Genomic DNA, 24,722 nt, shown 5'->3' with positions numbered 1-24,722 from the left:
CAGTGCTGTCTAGAATAAAGGCCAGGTTAAGTCAGATTTGACCTTTTATTTAAAGGTGGTGTTTTCTTACTATGTAATGGTCAGCTGGTGTTTTTTAATGGCTAAAGGTCTTATCACACCAAAGATGATAACTAGGATAACTTTGACCATAAAGTGTTAGGAATCATTGGAATTTTGTGAGAATGGTGAAGTCGACACCACAACAACACTGATAACATCACAGAGGAACGATGTCATTGGAATGTCTTTCAGAATGATGTTTTTTTTTTTTCAGCTGATGAATGATAAAACCATTGAGAGCCAATCAGAATCCAGCTGAGTTTAAAGAGGTCAAACATTTAAAGTAGCAGCTCGTCAGAAATTGTTTGATGTCATCATGTTCACCCATGTTTTTTTTTACTCTGAATCAACTGAATCATTCAGTTTTTTATTTTTTTAAATAAATAGTCATAATAATTCAAATTGATTAAAATTTATCAAAATCTGGCCCAAAAGAATGATTCATTCACAAATCAAACATTGTTATTAGTGACAATGCACGTAACCCATGTTCCCATTTTTCAAAACGCTTATAAATCATACAGAATTAGTTTTTTTTTTGAGAAAGAAAAAATGCACAAAGTTTCCTGTGAGGGTTAGGGTTAGGTGTAGGGTTGGTGTAGGGACATAGAATATACAGTTTGTACAGTATAAAAACCATTACACCTATGGGATGAACCCACTTTTCACAAAAACAAATTATGTGTGTGTGTGTGTGTTTGTGTGTGTGTGTGTGACCCTGGACCACAAAACCAGTAATAAGTCGCATGGGTATATTTGTAGAAACAGCCAACAATATGTGGGTCAAAAATGATCGGTTTTTGTTTCATTTTCAAAAATCATTAGGATATTAATTAAAGATCATATTCCATGAATATGTTTTGTAAATTTCCTATCGTAAATATATCAAATATATATATTATCATTAGTAATATGCATTGCTAAGGATTTCATTTGGACAACTTCAAAGGCGATTTTCTCAATATAATTTTTTTTTTTGCACCTTCAGATTTCAGATTTTCAAATAGTTGTGTATATCTCCAATATTGTGTGTTTTCGTCTTCTTTTCATCCCTCTTCCCCCCCTCCATCTTTCCTCATCCTCATCCTCTGTCACTTCCTCCTCCCCTTCTCTCCTCTCCGTCTGTTTTCTCCAGTAGTGCTCCAGTATTGTAGTGAGTCATTCTGCAGCGGCTCTGGCTGACGGTCATGTGATCAAAAACTGCCTGACAACATTGAGACAGTGGGGCTCGCGTGCAACACACACACACACACAAATATATCACAGACAGAGCTTCATGCAATGCAAACACACACACACACACACACTCAGATTCAGGTCTCTTGCACTGGTGCACATGCTAAATTCTCCACTTTATGTGCAAGAGACGTGTTCTTCTGCTATAGATAGATAGATAGATAGATAGATAGATAGATAGATAGATAGATAGATAGATAGATAGATAGATAGATAGATAGATAGATAGATAGATAGATAGATAGATGAATGGATGGATAGATTTATTTCTAAATTTTATTTTCGGTACGATATGTTTGCTACAGTATATGTCACGATAGCAGCTTTGCTATATTGTGAGGCTGGTCAGAAGTCTGTTTGCACTGCCGTGTGTCTGTGACATCTGACTGATGTGTCCCTGTGTGTTTGTGCTCTGAAGGTGGAGCTGGGCCGCAGGCAGGAGGTGGTGGTGTACGATCAGAGCACGAAGGACGCCGGTCAGCTTTCTAAAGACGGCTTCGTCCACATCCTCCTGAGCAAGCTGGAGGGCAGCTTCCACAGGGTGTCTCTGCTGACAGGTACTGCCACACTTACACTAGAAAACATGAGCTCTGATCTGCTGGAGAGAGACGGGAGCGTGTCGGTCCTGGTTTACACCAGCAGAGGGCGATTCTTACGTCACAGAGTCTGTTTTCTGCTGTCATTCCCTCACATTTACTTGACATGGTTCCTTCCGTCTGTCTCTTTAATTTCCCTCATGGCTCTGGCTTGTCTGGCTGCTTTCTTTTCCGTGTAAACGAATCAGAGGCCTTGATGATTTATGTTGTTCACTGACAGACATTTGAGGAATGCACACAGTCAACTGCTCCTCTACTTGTTTTGTACCATGTGTACTTTGTACTTGCAAACTGATTTTCCTTTGCATTGTTCCTTGCCGTAGACACGGACGAAATACAACGAAGCTCACTTGAATCTCTCCATTTCCACTGTTATGAAAGGCTATAACGTTTTTTAATGCAACTTACGTTTGCCTTTATTTCATGCTTTATTACATTTTATGTATTATTAATATCGATCGCTCAATTAGTAGTAATTATCACTCATAATATTAATAAAGAATACGTTTTTTTATGAGGTTAATAAAGCTAGCTTCTTTGAAACCATTATTTGTGATGTAACATTAAATAATAATAATAATATAAAGCAAAACTGTATGTACGTTTTAATTATTTTTAATATATATTTTGTAAATATTTTCAGTAACTTTTTTAAATGTGACTTTTTGTCCTTTTTTAATGCTTTTATTAATGCATAATGAATGAATGTTATTAAAAAAGTGTTTTAATGTTTTGTTTTTTAAACCATTTGATGTAACATTAATAATAATAATAATAAATAGAAGAATGTCCTTTAAAATGTCTTAATAGTTATATATATATATATATATATATATATATGTGTGTGTATGTATATTGTGTTTGAGAACTATATATAAATATATATTATGTTATATTATATTTAGTCAAAATACTTGGATACCGCGGTAATTATTGAAAATATTTTATAAATAATTCATAACAATGTACTTTTAAAACTATTGTCTATTTAGCACAGACATTAAGTAATGTTAAACTGTAATAATATAAAATGATATTATATATTGTAGTAATATATATGAATATATTGTCTATATTTAATACATAAACAAATTCATATATGATTTACATAGAATGAATATATTACAATACTTTCAAAATCCATGAGCCATAGATACTTTAAATATAGTAAATATTATAAATATAAATAAACATTCTAGATAGTCAAAATGCCCATCCTTATCTGCACGACTTCTGAGAAAAACATTAATGATGTAATGCTAACCGTTTGTGCAGCTGCTATGCACAGGTACAACAGGAATCTCCTGCTGTCAATCAAATGATGTCATGATGCGCTAAGAAGCTGCTGGTTGCCAAAGGCATGTGCATCTGGAGATAAAACCCTAAGAAAGACATTTTTTGAATCCCAAAAATACCAACTTCTTTGTCACTCCCTATGATAATTACTTTTGGTTAATAGCGTACGTCTGAGCGAAGTTCTGTAGAAATCCTCACAGTAGGCCATTTTCTAAGTAAAGCTTATCTTTTTTCCCCCTTTCACTTCTTACTAAGCTACTTGATCCAAATATGTCAGCAGTAAAAAGAAGCTCCAATTTCTTTCAGTCAGGATTCGGGGGAAATTTCACCAGGTTCTTCTGATCTTTGATTATGTGGCTGCTTGTGCTGAAGCCTCTGTCACTTTTAAAGCTTTTAAAGGCCTCTTTGAATCACATTTAGAGATTTTTGGGAAGCTTAAATTAGAAATGTGTCACACGTGACATGGAAAGTTTACACGGCCATCACTGAAGCTGAGACAGCACCTTTGATTTAAAATAGACCCATTTCTCATCTAAAAATAGACTACTGAATATCAATGTAAGACACTTTATGAATTGTGGAATTAAATTATTAGTGGTGTTTGTTAAGACAAGCTTTACTATTGCTCAACAACTGCAAATATTGATTGGATACCGCTGTTGGGACCATTGGCATACTGCACATCTTAAAGACCCCCACAAAGAACGAGATGGGGCCCCTCCCACCAGCAGTGATGTCATGTTCGAAAAGTTAATGTGCACCTGCTGCAAGCATACTACGGAGTCCTTCTCTCATTTACATAACTGATTTACAGTATCATTGATTATTACTTGTGACATTCTTTTCATTCTTTATTATTATTATCATTATTATTATTTTGCCAAGGCTTTACAGTGATGAATGATGTCTTGCTTGTATGATCAACCAGTGTTGGTATCTGACTAAATTACCAGTTGGGAAAACAATGCAGTGATCGCACTGGCAACTCATGCGCGCACACTACATTTTTGCTCCTTTGACATCGCAGTCTGTTTATTATCAAAACAGAACACATAGAAGGAAACATATAAAAGTTGCGATGTTCAATTGAAACCGTCTTTGCGTTTAGCTTGACCAGCTTGACGTTTATATAGCCTAAATACTGTTAAATACATGTTGCGGAGGTAATCAAATATCCTGTGTTTATAATGTTTGTAAACATTTTGATTTTTTTTCGTTATTTTAGCCTAAATTATTTCTGAAAGTTTTTCCTCTCAAAACACAATTTTATACAAATAACGTTTTTTTATCCATGCAGCAAATATTTTAAATATCTTGAAAAAATGCTTTAATGTCTTTAAATCTTTGACCTTTTTTTTTGTTTTGTTTAAAACAACTGGCCAATATCTAAAAAAAAGATGATGCTGGCTATGACTAAGCACAATTTAGGCTAATACTCTTTTTACTTTTTTGACGCTATGACGCTAAACTTTTTTTCGACGCAAACCGGTTTTAGAAGGGTAATAATACAGAGAAACGCATGAACAGAAACCGGTAAAAATACAGATTCTGCTCGGAGTGAACCGATCTCTCATTTTCAAGCCCCGCTTTAAGCATACAGAGCCCCGCACATGCAGGGAAAAATAAACAAATAGTGAGCACAAATTTGTTTTCTCGTTTTACTAAATTGTGTGCACGATAGGCCTATTACTAAATCTTGGCCAGAATTTAGATGAATCAAATCAGCGAACAAATTATTATATAATTACATATATATTATATAAATTTTGTTTTGCGTGGATATTGACACGCGAGTGAATTTACATAATAAGTAACATTTTGTAGGGCCCTGTTGAGACTTTTTTTTATTATTTAAATAAATGTTTTTATAATTACACAGAGAGTAAATTACTGAAAAAAAAGGTATTGTTAGGTACCAGCACCGAAATTTAGGTACCGATACCACTACAGTACAGGTTCAAATGTGAACTGGACCCAACCCTGCTCAGAATAAGAATGAAACTTATAAGAATAAGAATTGAGACTAATGTTAGCCTAGATACCAATTTTCTTATGATGTTACAAGTACATGGGGTTTATGGGAAGTGTTCCTGGTTCCGGTTGACCTTTAATGCAACCTAACAATCCTTTAACAGATGTGTATTATAGAAAAGCAATTGTGTGTTAAATGTATGCCAGGTTAAAGAGATGGGTTTTTAATCTAGATTTAAATTGCAAGAGTGTGTCTGCCTCCTGACCAACACTAGGTAGGTTGTTCCAGAGTTTAGGCGCCAAATAGGAAAAGGATCTGCCGCCCGCAGTTGATTTTGATATCCTAGATATTATCATTTGGCCAGAGTTTTGAGAATGCAGCATAACTGAAGAACTATAATGCGATATGAGCTTGCTCAAGTACTGAGGGCTTTATAAGTAATTAGCAAGATTTTAAAAATGTATTGGTTGTTCAATAGGGTCGCCAGTGCAGTGTTGACAGCACTGGGCTAATATGGTCATACTTCCTGGTTCTAGTAAGAACTCTTGCTGCTGCATTTTGGACTAGGTGTAGTTTGTTTACTAAATGTGCAGAACAACCACCCAATAAAGCATTACAATAATCTAACCTTGAGGTCATGAACACATTAGATATATTTTTAAGATGTAAAAGAATCAGAAACGTGAACGTGTACATCCACAAATGTAAAATAACGCAATCATCAAACATAAACGGCATATAAATCAAAACTGCATAATGTTATAGAATGAAATGATGACTCAAGAAGTAGATTAGGACTGTGCAAGCTGTGGGGTGTTGATGGAAGTGATCTACTGCATCTGTGTTTTAGTCATTGATCTGAATCCAATCCAGACGTATTCTTTGACCAAAAAATAAATAAATAAATAAAAAGTCTCAGCTTTTTGTCCAAAATGTAGCTTTTTTGATCGAATATTCTGGTGGTGGATGGCAGGTTAAAAAAAAAAAAAAAAAACGCTGTTGAGGAAAGGTGCTCCTTTAAAATACATTTTACATTTTCACCATATTAGTGTGACCATTTTGTGCTATTAGGTTAGCAACATGATAATGTCAAATCCTGCTGGAATCAACTGTAAGCATAAGACAAGTTTCTTGTGAGCTTTAAAAAAAATATTTGGAGTGAATCCAGTTAGCGGAGAATTACTGAAGCGTCTTAGGGTTGAGGAAAACAACAAACGATTCATCATAAGTTGGTAGTAAACATGAGAATTACAAGTTGCATATAAGTAAAAGAAAAATGATTTAAGCCAAATGTTCTTGCAGCATGACTGTAACCTTAGTGGATGTGTTCAACCAAATGCACAGTTTTTCAAATTATCCTCCATTTGATATTGTGCGCAAACACAGGCGATCGACACATGCCCTAGAAAGTTTCATCCTTGCCCAGTCTTTGTGCTATTTCTCTTTCCTTTTATGCTTCTTTTTTGAACAAATGGAGGAGCAAGTGTCGCCAATAAATACATTGCACAAAAAAATTACATACAGTATGTGCATACTATGCTGATCGCACACAATGTACACAAACTTTGGTGTATGCATAAAAAAGTATCTTTTAAGAAAGTGTGGAGCATTATGTTGAACAAGATAGTGACCAGTAATGAAGAGAGCAGAAGTTTAGATATCAGATTAGATATCTGTTATGATCGGAATAGTGATGATTGTAAGTGATGAAAAGAACAGGAAGTTTATGACCACTTCCTGTCTTAAACAGCCACTGTTTCCTTTTGTATAAATGCTATCTGGATAAAATAGTGCTGTTTATGCACAAACCAACGTTGAAAATCCATAAATTTGTGATGTAACAGAAAGCAAGTGATATTTTCAGTGTGTCTTTAGTTTCATTATATTTGAGGACAATTTCATGAAATGTCAACACTTTGTTTAAAGAGCCACTTTTTGATTTATAAGTGGTTCTCAAAGAAGTTTGTTTACACTCACATAAAATAGTTTCGTTTTTTTCTCAGTGATGACACAAAAAATTGCATTTTTGAGCCATTTAAGATATATAAGAAAAACAATTTCTTAATGTGAAGAACGTGAAAAACCTAAAGAACCTTTACCACTTTAAAGAAACTTTTGTGCATTCGAACGGTTCCATGGATGTTTAAATTATAATATTAATTAGTATATATCTACATACAGGGTACTGTCGAGATGACAACAGTAGAAACACAAACTACATATTGTGTGAAGGTTTAATAATGGCAGCGGTAACTAACTATATTCAACTAACATAATCCAATTATTAAACTCAAGCAAATATTTCTGATATGGGTATATACAGATTTGATTAGCTGTACTCAAACAATGATACATTTTGTGTCTTAACAATAGTGTTAAATACTGGTTTGATGTTTATTACACACTGTAAGATTAAAAATGAATGCACTTAGCTGTGTTGACTGAGGATAAAGTGCTTGGCATTGCTGCATCATTCAATAAAAGGATAGTGTCTAAAAACAGCAACTTGTTTAGAACAATTCACAAAACATCTGTTGTGAATGGTGTAGAATAAATGTAAACTTTATCATTCATTCGCTCAGGCACATCATTTAAAAACAAAATTTAGCCATGCATTTCTACTGCTCCGATCTTTAGGACGGCTGTGCAAAGTTTTTGAAGGTGCAGGGAAATTGTGACGTCACGAATTTCTCCCAAATTCAAATCCGGGAGAATCGAATTGGTTTAGAACCTTTTCCATTTTAGCAACTGTTGTGAAATCTTGGTCAGGAGACCTTAGACTTGGATGGTAAAAAAGGTGGTATCACGATACCATTAATCTAATTTGGTGCATTACCATAATTTCATACATTTTCAGTAAAATTTAGCAGTATTAAACATTAAAATATGTTTAGTGTGCAAATGTATCAGTTAGCCAGCATACTTGACCATGTTTATGTAGTGATGTAAATGGAGGATAACGTGGCGGCGCAAATTGCAAGTGTATTTATTTTGTCTACTTTTTCATCTGCTTCAGTTCCTGCAGGGTTTAGCTCAGACTGACACACCTGAACCAACTCTTTGGGTTCGCCCCGTCGACTGTCATCAAGTTCGTCTTTGTTTCCTGTTGAGCTGACATGCTGTTTCCTGTTAATGTCTGGCGATCACAGTATCTGAAATGCTATGCGAGCTGTTGTTGAATATGATCTTCCATCTCGCTCCACAGGCATCTTGCTCACGCTGTGTTTCTTATTGGAATGGCGCGCACACATTTACACACACCACTTCAAGCTTTCACACCTCACCCACTGGGATTTGCTGCAGAACGAATGTGTGTGTCCTGCAGATGTGCAATCACTCATCTCTCTAGCCTCTCACCATCTGCCTTTGTTTTTCTGTGCATGGTAGGACATCAAGTCCACTGGGTCACCTATATTAGTACATGTGAATTTAAGGGTGATAAAACTGTCCTGATATCATAATGATGAAAAATCCTCACTGGAAGAATTAACTTCTTGAAAAGATAACCTTAGTTAATATAATCATTAATTAGAATGTCAAAAGTGGTATTTTAATAAAACTTCTGTTCACAAAATGAAAAATATTTAGTACGTCTGTCAAGGTCAGTAAGCCTTTAAATATAAGATCATTTAAACTTTTCATGTCGTCAATGATAGTTCATATTGCAAAATATCATGTGGTGCAACTCCCCAAAACTTGATGATATTTATGGATGAACAATTAATGATCTCCATATTAAAACTTTTAACATTGAAAAATATCTTTAAAAACTTTTTGGAAAATAATGAGTAAGATGTGTGCACTCAGATGTATTCAAGGTTTAAAAAAAACTTGGTTACACTACATGACTTTTTTATTTTCATTAAAAAAAAGTATTAATTAATTAATTACTTTATATATATATATATATATATATATATATATATATATATATATATATATATATATATATACTATATATATATATATAAATATATATATATATATATATATATATATATATATATATATATATATAATGGGAATATAATTATGTTTTAAATAGTGTACAACTTTTTCAAAGCCATATGGAAAATCAACAGAAATGTCATTTTCGAACTTCCAGATGCTCTAAAATTGGTCGTATTCCACTCAAAAAGGAAGAATAAAATGTACCATCAATAGTTAACTCGGCAAAAGTGGGAGGAATTCGCCAGAAAGTAGCAAATTATGCTCAATTAGAAGATGAAAGTTGGAGCTTGGCAAGGACCAGAGCTCGGCTGTTGCTACCCCCTTTGTATTTTGCTACTTTTGGAGCTGAATTCAGCTTTGTCTCGCTTATTATGCAACTGGGCGTTTCTTGCTGAAATGTTTGTGTGTGTTCGCCAAACTGAGGTAATGTACAGGTGGTGACGCATTTGCTCTAAAACAATATCAATATATCCTTTCACCTTAAGCCTGCCCTCAACATTACATTCTCTTTCACACTCCAGACTCACCTCGGTCAGCCAAAGCTCCAATTTTATCACCGTTTCCTCGCCCAGTTGAGGCACAGGACAGGAGGGCATTCATGATTTAATTCAGCAAAGCAAAAAGTCAGACAAACATTTGTGGAAAAATGTTTCCTATTATATTTCCTTGAATTTAACTATTGTAAACCCTGATTATAACAGAAAAGCTAATAATTTTTAGCCTGAACATTCAGCAAAAATTCTAAATGCTTTTTTTTTTAAACATAAATATACAGTCAATGGTCCAACTATGATGTCAGTTGTGTCAGTGAAATCACTAACAAATAATGACAGAACATGAGATCCTGCTTTTTAATAGTTAGTCTGGATCAGTGTAGATGAGTTTGTTCCTTTATTTGAACAGATTTAGAAAAATTTTAGCTTTTTATCACTTGATCACCAGTGGATCCTCTGCAGCGAATGGGTGCCGTCAAAATGAGAGTCAAAATGCATGTTTATCCTGTTCTGTTCCAATGAAGGAACAAACTCATCTACATATCGGATGTCCTGAGGGTGAGTACTTTATTTTCTGCAGATCTAATCTTTAAATGATTTTTGCTGAAACTAAATATGCAGTATTAGTTGAGCAGTTGTTCATGAAGTGTTGATGTTAAAAACTTTTTTAAGGAATTTATTTGGAGAGAAAGCAAGTGCAAACAGAATTGGGCACTATGGAAGCCAGATGCAAACCTTCATTTCCCATATAAGCATCAAAGCTCAACATTTGTATGTTTGTTATTACATATAAATGTTGAAACAAGAAATCTGAATGATGCCTGAAATTGTGCAGCCTAAGAAAGGTGTGCAATATTTTTTAATCAATCCGACTCCGATGATATACATGATAAAAATCCCATAAACTTACTTTAGAACCCGAATCACACATACTGTAGAAGGGCTGGTTCAGATTCACAAACTCTTTTCTCCAATCTCAAAAATTTCTTACAAGCTTCTCAAATATTTTCTAAAAAATTACTTGTATTTGACTTCTATTTGATTGCATGGTGGTTCTTAGATAACTTTAATAACTCTCACAAAAGTTCCATCTAAGAAAAATCTTAAAAAGATTAAAATTCCTAATTTTTTTTTTACTCTTTTTTTTTTTTAAAAAAAGAGAGAAAAATAAATTATAGTAATAAAAACTTTATTCTTAATTTAGAAAATGACACAGGTACAGGTTGTAGGACCTGCCACTAGAGGGCACACTACCAAAACAATAACAATCGTGTGGTTTGATGACGCTAAGAAGGAGCGAGGAATGATGGGATTTGTTGTCTTCTACCCAACCGCTGACAGATCAGATGGAAAGATAAATCATGGATTTAAAGCGAGTTCAACGACTTGCACGAGTGGATTACATACAGAGTCAATGCAAAGACACGATCAGACTATGGATCAGATGCGTCCTCGCACGGGTCTAGAGACGCGATGTCCCAAAATACTAATCTTGTTGATCATTATAATAGCATATGTTTTTTGTTAAGATACGAATCAAAACAATTCACCTGTCGAGTAAAACACAAGCAAGATCAGCATCTCTTTCTAATTGAACTCTTCTTGGGTCGTTTGGTTGGCCCGTACGCTTACGTTTACGGGAGCTGTCCTTGTCGACAGAACCATCGGCAGACGGTAAACTGTAATTATGTTCAATAAATAAGTAACACAATCCACCATAAAACGTGTAAGAAGAAGTAAATAAGAACTGCTTGAAGCAAGCTAGTGGTTTGCTGGACGCTAGACACTACTTCCGCATTTGTCCAGGACACTGTTGTTATGTGGTTTCTACGTCAGTAAAGGCGGTAACAAAGGGTAACTAACGTCATTGACGGGCGACTGCACTGCCCCGTGTCACTGTTTAGAATGGGAATTTTCTCATGATTTACAAGTAGTTGAAAACATTAGAGATATTGTTAGTAATCAGCTGCCAAAATATATAACACTAGCCTAGTGGTTTTTGGATATTTTACTGCAAATATCTTACAAATTGTACTTTTAAGAAGAGTTTAATTCTTAAGAATGTTTCATGAATCCGAGCCAAGATATTATACACTTGAATGTGGACTGTTTTTGATTTTGGCCAATAGAAAAACACCTAGCTGCCATCAAGTACTGTACACCCTAGCAACCGCAAAGCACTACCCTTGAAACCACCCAAAACACCCTTACATTGTGGTGGTGATATTTGCACGGACAAGCACCACATTTACTTTGGAAGTTTATTTAGGAGACCGCATGATGTGAACAATAAAATTCCTTTCCAACCTGTACGAGTTTCTTTCTTCTGTTGAGCACAAAAGAAAATATTTTGAAAAATGTTGGTAGCCAAAGAGTTTTTGGTACCCAATGACTTCCGTAGTATTTTTTTCCAATCTGTGGAAGTTTTAACAGTCAACTGTACCAACATTCTTCAAAACATCTTCAACAACAGATAGAAACTCATACAGGTTTGGATCATCTTGAGGGTGAGTAAACAATGACAGAGTTAAAATTTTTGGGTGAACTTTCGTTTTATTCCTAGTCATAAAAAGATACACCATGTACAAAAAGATCTCAGATCTCTTTAGATGGTTAACATCTAAAACTTCATCATTCTTGACTTCGTGTATCTATGTAACTCGTTTCCATTATCGTACCAGATCAGCACAGGAATCAATGTTTCTACTGAAAAAGAGCCAGTGTTGCCATAAGGATGAGGTAAGCTCTCGAGGGACGTTCTTGGTGCTCTGTTATTTTGAACAAACACACACACACTCAACTCTTTCTCTAGCCGTATGTCTTTCTGATTAGAGCATGGCTCTATTTTTAGTTTAGGCTCCTGTGGTCATCACATCTGGCGCCAGTCGCCTACTTGAACAGCACACATATATACGCCACAGATTCACAAGGGTCAAAAAGATGACCTTTCAGTCTCCACCCTGTAACCTCGACATACACATACACCACTTTGTGGTATGAAGAAATGAGTAGCATTTGTCCTACATATGGCCCGCTGTAAACTTGGCTACAGTTCCTGTGTGTTCTCATAGACCTCAAATTATATGTGTTATGTCAATTCTGAGAAACAAGCTGAAGAAATGAAGAAATGTCAGCGGGCCAACCAGTGCCAAATACTTTCAGCATGACAAGAACTACTTCTCCTCTTCTCTCAGCTACTGTCTCCCTCTTTTTTCATCCCTTTCTTGCTTGGTTTACCCACACCCACTTTTCTTTCCTTGGATCTACCTACCATCCAAATTTCCCTTAAAAAAAAAACGTTCAGTGCACTTAATTAAATTGAGGAATACTTTTCCACTCTAGCATACAGAATCAAAGGGGACCAAAAAATAGCCTTATTTATAGTCATAATTTAATTTTTCCACCCACAAAGGGCTGTGGATTTTGCTACTGTACCTTAAAGACTTCTATGGTAATGACTTGGTATGATTGGTTAACCTCCAAGCGGCAGAATATTTTGTTCAGGGCCGGCCAAGTTTATGATTTATGGAATTCTTGTAGCTCAAACAGTAGAGCACTGTTTTATAAAAAATAAAAAAAAAATCGAAATATTCCCCAAATATATCATGAACTATCTTGATTCTCAAATAGTAAATGCATTTTGCACCTGTATAGATTATGTTGGTTGATCTATAATGGGTGATGGGCAAAGTAGCCTAATAGTGTAATCTATTAACTTTGCATAAAAATCCGTCTTTTTACTTGAGTACCAGATATGGGTGCTGTACCATAAAATATTTTAATACGAATGACTTTTATATTTATTATGAATTTAATAAAAACACTGTACGTTACTAATTAGCCTGTAACACTTGTAAACTTGTTGACAGACAAACCACTCTTGCTAGTGACTGAGAACCGGAGAACCAAGTAGAGTACATTGGTGCCGTGACCCGGATAGGAGTGAGGTTTAGGAGGGTGAGTGTAACAGAGGCCAGCTAGGGACACTAGCAGCTGATACAGAGGCGAATCCCGCTCAAAGCAGGTTGAGTAGAACTGTAGGGCACAATATATATCACTTTGTAAATACATGAATATTTATCAATAAGTAAATGTGTTGTTTGTTATAAAAAAAACTCTTACACAATGTTAGGGTTTTGTGGATGTTCACAGAATGTTGCTATGAAGTTGCTAAGGTGTTCAGAGTCATTTTAGACCATTATTATGTGGTTTCTACACTCTAAAAATAAATTAAGGGAGCCTTTTATCTTAACTTAAAAGAATGGTTACAAGTTTTAACTTTTTTTATGTATTAATATAATTACAACTTTTTAAGTTTCAAACATTATTTTATATTTATATATACATATATTATTCATTACACCAACTTAATATTGTGCAGTTTGAAATGTCTGCTTTATTTATTATTTTTTCTTTTTTATGTTGTATTAAGTTAATTAAATTAATCTTGACAATTTTGAAAATCGGGCAGTGGATTTCTGATTCCTAGCATGTTTTGCATATGACTGGATAATAAATGTTGGAATATTTTGTGTATTGTGTGGTTGCTAATGTGCTGAAGTTTAGGTCTTGTGGTTATGTTATGGCTGTGTGAATGTATGCACTACGTACATAAACCATATGGGCAATGACTGTGTGAATGCAGGTGGCAAGTACTATGCTTTTTATTCATTACATTTTCCTGCTTTTGATTTTTTTAAACTGAAATAGATTTCTGATTAGCTGGTTCCAGAGTCACAGCTGAATTAGTTGGATCTTGTTTTTGTCCTACAACTTTGGTTTGTTGGTTTAACATAATGTCATTATAAGATTGATGCAAACTGTCACATTAAAGAAAATATGCTGGGTGTTGAATTGTCAATCCAGTGGTAGGAAAAATTCCTTGTTATAGAATTAATATGCTGGTCAGGGAGCATGATTACATATGGTGATTTCTTTCAGGTAATGTTCTAGTACTAAATTAACATTTTAAATAGACAGTCCTGGTTCTAATCTCTTCCAAAAGTTCTAAAGGTTTTGGTGGCTCTTCAAAAATGCAATGAATTCCAGGAAAAGTTTGCAGAACACAGGACATACACATACACAAACAAGTGACGCAACCCGGCACTCATTTCCTGATGGAGGCCCAAAATCCTTCCATTCCATCCTTGGCTAAATTTGGATTTCAGCAGAGCTTGAAGCCCCTGTGTAAAGATTGTGGGCTTTGTCATAATTACAAGCATTAATACTACCTTGCTTTTATCTCTCTCTCTCTCTCTCTCTCTAAGGCTCTGTTTCTCTTTCCATCTCCCCCTTTCCTTCCCACATGAAGCCCATCCTCCCAGTTGTGTAACCCTCTCTGGAGACCTCCATCCTGGTTTACATGTGGCCAGATGACATCATAGTTCTCCATAGGGGGTTAAGATTGCTTTCTTTTGCTGTCTTTTAAGGGGGAAGGGTAGGGGAACAGAGACATTTGTCCATATTAATAGATCAAGCCTAATTTCTCAATCACCCCTTCTTCTTGAGTAAGGAAAGAATTGATAACATGGGAATAGTTAATGCATGAAACGTGGTAAAATCTAAATATAATACAGAGGTGTGGATTGATGCATTTTCGCCATACCAGAACCGTCGGTGGAAATTAAAATCATTTTGCAGGTCTTGATCAAATTCAACAAAGCATATGTTCAAAACCTCAACCGCACAATGCGATAGAAGAAAAACGTGGCTTAAAAGCCTTTAATTGCTGCTCTAAATGAAATTTGCAGCAATAGTACTAATATTTATTTAATATTTCATAACTGACTCCAAATGCTGTTTTATTGCAAGGTTCTCCATTGAATTCTCTATTTGTTTTTCTTTCCATATTTGAACTTCTGCCATTACAGCATTAATGTTAAGCATAGGAAAAGGAAGGAGTGCAGCAGTTGGTCAGTAATCTTCTCGGGACGCCTTGTCTTTTCCAGAAGTCAGAGTGACTTAAGAAGAACAAATGTCTTGCTTAATCCCATCATCATCCACTTATGAATAACATAAGATTATTTTTAACTTTTGGCTGTAAACACATCCTTGCTAAACATCTGAAAATTCAAATCGAATGCAACTGCCCTCCAAAAGAGTGTCAAAACCAGTTTAAACCGGGTCCTCCTTGGGCTGTCGGTAACACAGCTGAAACATGGCAGACCTTGATTAATGAACTTGACCTTTGACATGCACACTGGTTTTCAGCCTAGTACTGAGTGACGGCGTCCTGTTGAGCCCTTACACTTGGAAGCCTTGAATCTCTTCAGAACTGAGGGAGTGTCACGATAGGTATTGGGGAAAAACACAAGGAGAGGGTAGATCCAAATGCAGGTAAGGGTTTTATTTAAACAGAGGGGTAAATACAAAATAAACAGTCATGAGAGACAAATCAAACAAAAAGGGAACCGGATGAAACGGGGAACTCGGAAGAACGGAAAGGTAGAGGAAGTCTGGTGGAACGAGAGAATGAGACACATAGGGTAAGACAAAGCAAGACTGATGGACCTGAAACACAATGACATCAGACAAGGACTCCGTGACATAGACTAAGACAGACTGGGTATTTAAACACAGAAGGATAATTGGGAAACAGGAGACAGGTGGGGTGAACAATCAATCAGGTAACAAGGAGGAAGGTGACCATATAAGGGAACAGGAAGTGATCTGGGACAGGCACCGTGAGAAGGAGGACATCTAGTGGAACCCCGGGGAACAACAACCCAGACACTGTGACAGTACCCCCCCTCTACGGAGCGGCTACCAGACGCTTAAAGACAAAACATGACACAGAGACCAGGAGGGAGGCGGACAGGTGGAGGCTCAGGGGGAGGGACGGAGGGCCAGAAAAGGAACACATGGGGGACAAACACCAGAAATGATACATAAAACCGGGAGATCAGGAGGGAGGAGGACCGGAGGAGGTACAGGGGGAGGGACGGAGGGCCAGACTAAACTAAAGAGAACAGACAGAAACAGAACTCAAAAAACACAAAACATAAGTCCATGAAGGACATGTTGAGGCGTCCACTAGGACGGAGCAGATGACCACCACAGCCGTGTGGTCAAGGCCAGAGCCCTCCAGGGCGGAGCGGAAGACCACCACGTCTCTGTGGTCGAGGCCGGAGTCCAGTAGGTCGGAGCAGAAGACCACCACGTCCTCATGGTCATCACCAGAGTCCCCCAGGGTGGAGCGGACGACCACCACGTCCTCGTGGTCACCGCCAGAGTCCCCCAGGGCGGAGCGGATGACCACCACGTCCTCGTGGTCACCGCCAGAGTCTCCCAGGGCGGAGCCGAAGACCACCACGGCCTTGTGGTCACCGCCTCGGGAACTGTAACGGACACCGCCTCGGGAACAACATCGGGCACCGCCTCGGGAACAACCTCGGGCACCGCCTCGGGAACAGCATCGGGCACCGCCTCGGGAACAGCATCGGGCTCCGCCTCGGGAACTGCATCGGGCTCCGCCTCGGGAACTGCATCGGGCACCGCCTCGGGAACGACCTCGGCCTCGGGAACAGCATCGGGCACCGCCTCGGGAACTGCATCGGGCTCCGCCTCGGGAACAGCATCGGGCTCCGCCTCGGGAACAGCATCGGGCTCCGCCTCGGGAACTGCATCGGGCACCGCCTCGGGAACTGCATCGAGCACCGCCTCGGGAACTGCATCGAGCACCGCCTCGGGAACTGCATCGGGCTCCGCCTCGGAAGCAGCATCGGGCACCGCCTCGGGAACTGCATCGGGAACTGCATCGGGCTTCGCCTCGGGAACTGCATCGGGCACCGCCTCGGGAACTGCATCGGGCACCGCCTCGGAAACAGCATCGGGCACCGCCTCGGGAACTGCATCGGGCACCGCCTCGGGAACTGCATCGGGCTCCGCCTCGGGAACTGCATCGGGCTCCGCCTCGGAAACAGCATCGGGCTCCGCCTCGGGAACTGCATCGGGCACCGCCTCGGAAACAGCATCGGGCACCGCCTCGGGAACTGCATCGGGCTCCGCCTCGGGAACTGCATCGGGCTCCGCCTCGGGAACTGCATCGGGCACCGCCTCGGGAACAGCATCGGGCACCGCCTCGGGAACAGCATCGGGCACCGCCTCGGGAACTGCATCGGGCTCCGCCTCGGGAACAGCATCGGGCTCCGCCTCGGGAACAGCATCGGGCTCCGCCTCGGGCACCGCCTCGGGAACTGCATCGGGCACCGCCTCGGGAACTGCATCGGGCACCGCCTCGGGAACTGCATCGAGCACCGCCTCGGGAACTGCATCGAGCACCGCCTCGGGAACTGCATCGGGAACTGCATCAGGCTTCGCCTCGGGAACAGCATCGGGCACCGCCTCGGGAACTGCATCGGGCACCGCCTCGGAAACTGCATCGGGCACCGCCTCGGGAACTGCATCGAGCACCGCCTCGGAAACTGCATCGGGCACCGCCTCGGGAACTGCATCGAGCACCGCCTCGGGAACTGCATCGAGCACCGCCTCGGGAACTGCATCGGGCTCCGCCTCGGGAACTGCATCGGGCACCGCCTCGGGAACTGCATCGAGCACCGCCTCGGGAACTGCATCGAGCACCGCCTCGGGAACTGCATCGGGCTCCGCCTCGGGAACTGCATAGGGCACCGCCTCGGAAACAGCATCGGGCACCGCCTCGGGAACTGCATCGGGAACTGCATCGGGCTTCGCCTCGGGAACTGCATCGGGCACCGCCTCGGGAACTGCATCGGGCTCCGCCTCGGGAACTGCATCGGGCACCGCCTCGGAAACAGCATCGGGCACCGCCTCGGGAACTGCATCGGGCTCCGCCTCGGGAACTGCATCGGGCTCCGCCTCGGGAACTGCATCGGGCACCGCCTCGGAAACAGCATCGGGCACCGCCTCGGGAACAGCATCGGGCACCGCCTCGGGAACTGCATCGGGCTTCGCCTCGGGAACAGCATTGGGCACCACCTCGGGAACGACCTCGGCCTCGGGAACAGCATCGGGCACCGCCTCGGGAACTGCATCGGGCTCCGCCTCGGGAACAGCATCGGGCTCCGCCTCGGGAACTGCATCGGGCACCGCCTCGGGAACTGCATCGGGCACCGCCTCGGGAACTGCATCGGGCACCGCCTCGGGAACTGCATCGAGCACCGCCTCGGAAACTGCATCGGGCACCGCCTCGGAAACTGCATCGAGCACCGCCTCGGCAACTGCATCGAGCACCGCCTCGGGAACTGCATCGGGCTCCGCCTCGGGAACTGCATAGGGCACCGCCTCGGAAACAGCATCGGGCACCGCCTCGGGAACTGCATCGGGCTCCGCCTCGGGAACTGCCTCGGGCTCCGCCTCGGGAATAGCAGCTGCCTTTCTCCTCCTCCGCCCTCTACGATGGGGAGTCGGTGGCGTTGAGTCGGCCATCTTGTGCTGTGGTGCTGGGCTGGCGGCCATCTTGGGCTGTGACGCTAGGTTGGCGGCCATCTTGGGCTGTGGGGCTGGGCTGGTGGCCATCTTGGGTTGTGGGGCTGGGTTGGCGGCCATCCTGTGCTGTGGGGTTGGGCTGGCGCCCATCTTGTGCTGTGGGGCTGAGCTGGCAGCCTTGTCTGGACACTCTGGTGTGGTTGTTGCATTCCACTGGGCACGATGGTGCAGGTAATTGGTAAACCCCCAAAAGTCCAGTATCTCTAACCCCTTCATCTCCCATGAAGGTAAAGGATCATCCAGGCAATTATTAAATAAATCCTTTAGTGCTGCATCATTGTAACCTAGCCCGACTGCCATAGTCCAAAACAATTGCGCCAGGCCACCCACCTCACTTCCCTCTTGATGAAGGGTGATTAAGTTCTGGTATCTCCCCCTCCGTTCCTCCATGGTGGCTGGGGAACCGATTCGAAATCCCACACCGCTGGATCTAGGCATGACGGAGTCCTTCTGTCACGATAGGTATTGGGGAAAAACACAAGGAGAGGGTAGATCCAAATGCAGGTAAGGGTTTTATTTAAACAGAGGGGTAAATACAAAATAAACAGTCATGAGAGACAAATCAAACAAAAAGGGAACCGGATGAAACGGGGAACTCGGAAGAACGGAAAGGTAGAGGAAGTCTGGTGGAACGAGAGAATGAGACACATAGGGTAAGACAAAGCAAGACTGATGGACCTGAAACACAATGACATCAGACAAGGACTCCGTGACATAGACTAAGACAGACTGGGTATTTAAACACAGAAGGATAATTGGGAAACAGGAGACAGGTGGGGTGAACAATCAATCAGGTAACAAGGAGGAAGGTGACCATATAAGGGAACAGGAAGTGATCTGGGACAGGCACCGTGAGAAGGAGGACATCTAGTGGAACCCCGGGGAACAACAACCCAGACACTGTGACAGGGAGATCTAGTTCATAGTCTCTTCAGCATTAAAAGAGCTTAACAGGGTTGGAACTACATGAAAACTCGTTAAGAGGCAAGCAGCGCTGTTTGATCACCTCATAGCTCGGCTTGTTTTAGGAGATTTGGAGATATTGATACACACATTGAGTCAAAGCAATATCACAAACCAAAAGCCTCTTGTAAGAGGATATGTAGCTTTACAATAAAACTATTGTTAAGAAGAAGTTTGAAGAGGAAAAAGTGTTTTAGAGCACATTTAATACAGGAACGTTTCCCCTCAAGCAATCTGAGAATTGTGTTTCTCAGGAACACAATAGTTCATGGATCACCCTTTTTTTTATAGGGTTCGAATTTGCTACTGATTTGATCACTTAATTATACCATTTCCTAAATGCATCTATGGTTCCATGTAAAATCCATGTAAAAAATGGTTCTTTTAAGAACGGTTTACTGAAACTTTCTTTTGGGAACAAAAAAATAGTTCTTCTATTTAATCAGTTCAAGAAAAAAAAACTTTTGGAAACGTCATTCTTAAGAGTGTAAATTCACCAGATTTGTGGCATTTAAAGCCCCTTTCAGACTGCATGTCGGCCTCTGCAAATTGCCGGAACATTGCCAGGTCGCTTTCTGTTTAAAATCACACACGTCCCAGGATTGATTCCGGCATTGAACCCGGGTCAGGGACCTAGTAACATTGCCAGGTTCAATCCTGGGACGAGTGCTGTGTGAACAAAAGCCAGAACCAATGCCCTGTCGTAGTGATGATGCACGTTATCGCGTGACTCTTTAACCAGCTGTTTTGAAGGAAGATCAACGTTCGCGACAAAAAAATATATGCAAACTGTAATGAAGCAGAGATCAGTTAGTTCCTCACTTTCCGCGCTGACGCTGAGATCATTCATCAGCTTAACTGAAAGTTAACGTGCCTAACGTTTTCGACTCGTACATTACACGTCCACTCTCTGATGTCACGTGTCATTACAGGATCTTTACGGGTTATGTGTGAAAGCACGCACATATCCGGGGTAATCACTGGCAGTATGAAAGTGCAAAATCTAGCGAACAATTGCCGGAACACTTTACCTGTGTATTTGCCGGAATCGCAGTGTGAAAGGGGCTTAAGTGTGTCACCAATCACCATCACATGTGTGGAAACTCCTACATGTAGAAGCAGTGTGGGCTGCTGTCTAACAGCTGGGATATGTCGGAGTTGACACTTAAAATTAAAATAGCAAGTATGCTGTGGCCATGTGTGTCTGATTAAAGCATGTCAACAGGTGGCTGGAACAAAGGAATGCAATTTAATGATATTAAAATTAGAGCAGCACATCTGGGGCTGAATGATTTGTGGGGGAAAAAAAAACTTGAGTTGCAATTTTTCTAACGAAAAATTGTGATTTAAGATGCAAAAACAAAAAAAACATCCAGGTTTGCTGTGCTTGTTTGTATGACTGCACAATTTGTCCAACATATTTGGATTTTATATCAATTATGACTTAATTAGAATGTTTTTAATCTAATTGATTACACAGTGTGGTGATTACTGTGAGAATACCCCCAAAAGATCAGTCAGTATGGTGTTAAATGATAAAATATCAAGTACACATTATAAAGATTAGCTCTAGAAATATTTAATTGATTCAGCATAACATTTATTACACATAAATGTTTAGGCTACAATTGCCTAACACAAACTTTGAAACACAAACGAAGAAAGTTTGAGAAATATCTCAGTATATTTTGTTCATACAATGGAAGTCTTAACCAAATCAGCTTGGTTACCAACAAGTCTTCTAGTAACTTTTTTTCTTCTAGTAACTAACATACTTCATTATTTTCTTTTATGTTCCAATAAAATGTTCGTTTAGCTCAATTGGTAGAGCAAGGTTGGGGGTTTGATTCCCTGGGAACACATGATAGGTAAAAATTGATAGCCTGAATGCACTGTAAGTCGCTTTGGATAAAAGCGTCTGCTAAATGCCTAAATGTAATTTTAATTTAATTTAAAAGAAAGTAAGTGATACATGTTTGTTTTGGCTTATTTGGTCAGAGATGCACTACTTGTTCTGCTGTGGTTTTAATATTTTCTTGGCAAAATTGTTCAAAAACAGACAATATCATAGCCTAAATATATCTAATATGATAAATAATATAATATCTAGGGCCGGGACTTTAACGCGTTAATTGAGATTAATTAATTACAGAAAAAATAACGCGTTAACTAAGATTAATTAATTACAGAAAAAAAAATTCCCGCATTTTTTATAACTTATTTTTGCACCGCGGAACGTTTCTCACTGGATGAGTTTCGGCGGACCGATTATACTGCAGCACCAACTAGCGTTCGCACATCACCGCAGCAGCACATCGAGCTTCAAGTATCACCTCAACGCAAAACATATAGCAGCTTGCGTGGACTTTACACTTTATGTTGAACTATGTATTATTTTGTTGATGCAACAGTTTATGTTGAACTCTTTATTGTTTTGGCCAAGGTTATTGAGAGTTGGACTTAGTATGTTATGGCCTCGGAAGCAACAGAGAGATGTTTTCTAATAGTCAGTGTTTCCAATGTTCTGAATGTAATTGACAGTATTGTGTTTTACTTAAAAAACTCTTTACAGAAGGTTCCAGCACCTATACGCTTCCTGAATTTCTGAAATTTACTATTTCTAAATTGTTTCTAAATATGCTATTGCTACACTTCATGGCAAAAATTGCACTGGTCTGCTAGACTTGGTTGAACAAAAATAAACATATTTTGTTGCTTAAGCTTATGTATTCAGTCATTATTCAATGGTATACTATAAATCCATGTGAAAAAAAATTACTTCTCACTGTTCTCAGGTCAAATATTTATATGCGATTAAAATGCGATTAATTTCGATTAATTAATTACAAAGCCTCTAATTAATTAGATTAATTTTTTTAATCGAGTCCCGGCCCTAATAATATCATAATATTAACTTCATATTTACTGAACTGTTGTTGCAATTTATAGACTATATCACACAGTGATTTGTTGCCTACATCACGTTTGTGAGCTGTCAACTGTATGAAATGTAAGATTATGTACAGGTCTGGGGTGGGCCAAGTGCCTTTATTGTTTATAAAATATTAGTATAATATATAGATATTTTTCCATAACTAATTAAATGAACGCACTAAAATGTATATGGCTTATTAATAATAATAATAATAATAATAAAGTAGTAGTAGTAGTAAATAAAAATATACTTAATAATAAAGTTAAAACAAAATATTATAATATTTCACTGTAAAAACAATTAAGTGTATAAGTTCATCGTTTTTACTGTAAAATTGCAATACTAATATTTAAAATATTTACTTAATATTTAAATTTTAAACAAATGTTAAATCGACTTTTATTTTATTGCAAAACTGCAGGCAGCCCTTAAAGCTTCTCTTTATTTATTTATTTATTTATTTATTTATTTTTAAAGGGACAGTGCACAATAATTAACATGGGGAAATTGTGCGAGATTTAGCCATTCAGGCAAATTTTCATCTGCAGTCCCTGGTATATTGATGGTAAAATCCAAAAGTACATAAAGAACAGACATTCAAACAAAGTTACAAACATAAAAAAGCGTACGTATAAAAAACAAAATCAAGCAAGAAACCACTATTTCAAATTATGAAGACACAAGCGTTTCTCATTACAAGTTTGGGGAAGATGGTTGGTTCATGTTACGTTCCCAAACTCAGAGCAGATGCAGAGATGGTGCTTCACTCTGAAATGTGCAGTGCATATATTTATTTAATAAAATTGCAACCTTTTCGATTCAATAATCACACTAAGCCATATCACAATTTCTATTTTATTATGATTAATCATTCAGTCCAGCATTAACGACACATTTATAGCAGTACGGCATGTATCTGCTGTTTTGTTGGTGGTAAAACGATATAAAAGCGCATGAATAGCATGTAATGTTTATGCGCACGTGTCGTGTTTCTTACTTTCCATGACTTCATCATGACTTCACTTATGGCTTGTATACATAAGACATCTAAAAGCTTAATCATGCAGTGAAGTTCTCGCTCCTTCGCCCCATATAGTGAGTGTAAATGAGAGATGCCCTATTGGGATTCGTTTATATTATATGTATGTCAAACTCCAGCGAAATTTCACACTGTTGTATCACAGACAGGGGGTCTGAACTTACTTAGGCTGATGCACACATGGAGTGTTGAGTGAATTGAGCTGGCGTTGTGCTCGACTGGAGGCTACCTCACACCTCAGGCATGACAGCTGGGGCCCCGTAAGCATTACATCATGGACTGATGAATGCGCGTATCGCATGTCACTGGTGCTCTGACAACAAGCGCTATCAACGCTAACCCCATCCTACTCCACGTACACATTTACCAACCCGATCTCACGGCAATTCGTACATTTTTCACAAGGTGGCTTATTCGTACGAATTTGTACGACCACACTCGTTTTGCACAATTCGTATGAATTTGTACGAATGACCTACACCTAACCCCGCCCCTAATCATAACCGTCACTTGGGTCATATAAAATCGTACGAGTGAGGTAGCGTTGGCATTTACACAAATATTTATCTTGCACGCATGCACCATCCTCTATTAGATCTTAAAAATGATGTATAAATAGATTCAATATATTGTGCAGTTATATATATCCGACAAGGAGATAATGCAATATAACTAAACAATCTAATAATCTAAACAAACAATTAAAACAGTTAAA

At 39.4% G+C, this 24,722-nt stretch overlaps 2 protein-coding genes across 4 annotated transcripts in view; one reads left to right on the top strand and one right to left on the bottom strand.

Moving 5' to 3' along the window:
• Positions 1-24,722, top strand: part of LOC127946972 (dual specificity protein phosphatase 8) — a 51,777-nt gene that overhangs the window by 16,374 nt on the left and 10,681 nt on the right. For all 3 annotated transcript variants that reach the window (XM_052543832.1, XM_052543830.1, XM_052543831.1), the window contains exon 3: positions 1,715-1,853. In XM_052543832.1, coding sequence (XP_052399792.1) covers positions 1,715-1,853 — 139 coding nt within the window. The remainder of the gene's footprint in view (positions 1-1,714; positions 1,854-24,722) is intronic.
• Positions 15,937-19,973, bottom strand: LOC127946971 (titin-like). The gene is made up of 2 exons (XM_052543829.1): positions 18,561-19,973; positions 15,937-18,464 (listed from the first exon to the last, which is right to left on the bottom strand). Exons 1-2 carry the CDS (start codon positions 19,506-19,508, stop codon positions 16,638-16,640), a joined length of 2,775 nt encoding a protein of 924 aa, XP_052399789.1. The 5' UTR covers positions 19,509-19,973; the 3' UTR covers positions 15,937-16,637.

The sequence above is a fragment of the Carassius gibelio genome, chromosome A25, assembly GCF_023724105.1.
Source record: "Carassius gibelio isolate Cgi1373 ecotype wild population from Czech Republic chromosome A25, carGib1.2-hapl.c, whole genome shotgun sequence".
Taxonomy (NCBI): Eukaryota; Metazoa; Chordata; class Actinopteri; order Cypriniformes; family Cyprinidae; genus Carassius; species Carassius gibelio.
This window is presented reverse-complemented; position numbering and strand designations above follow the sequence as displayed.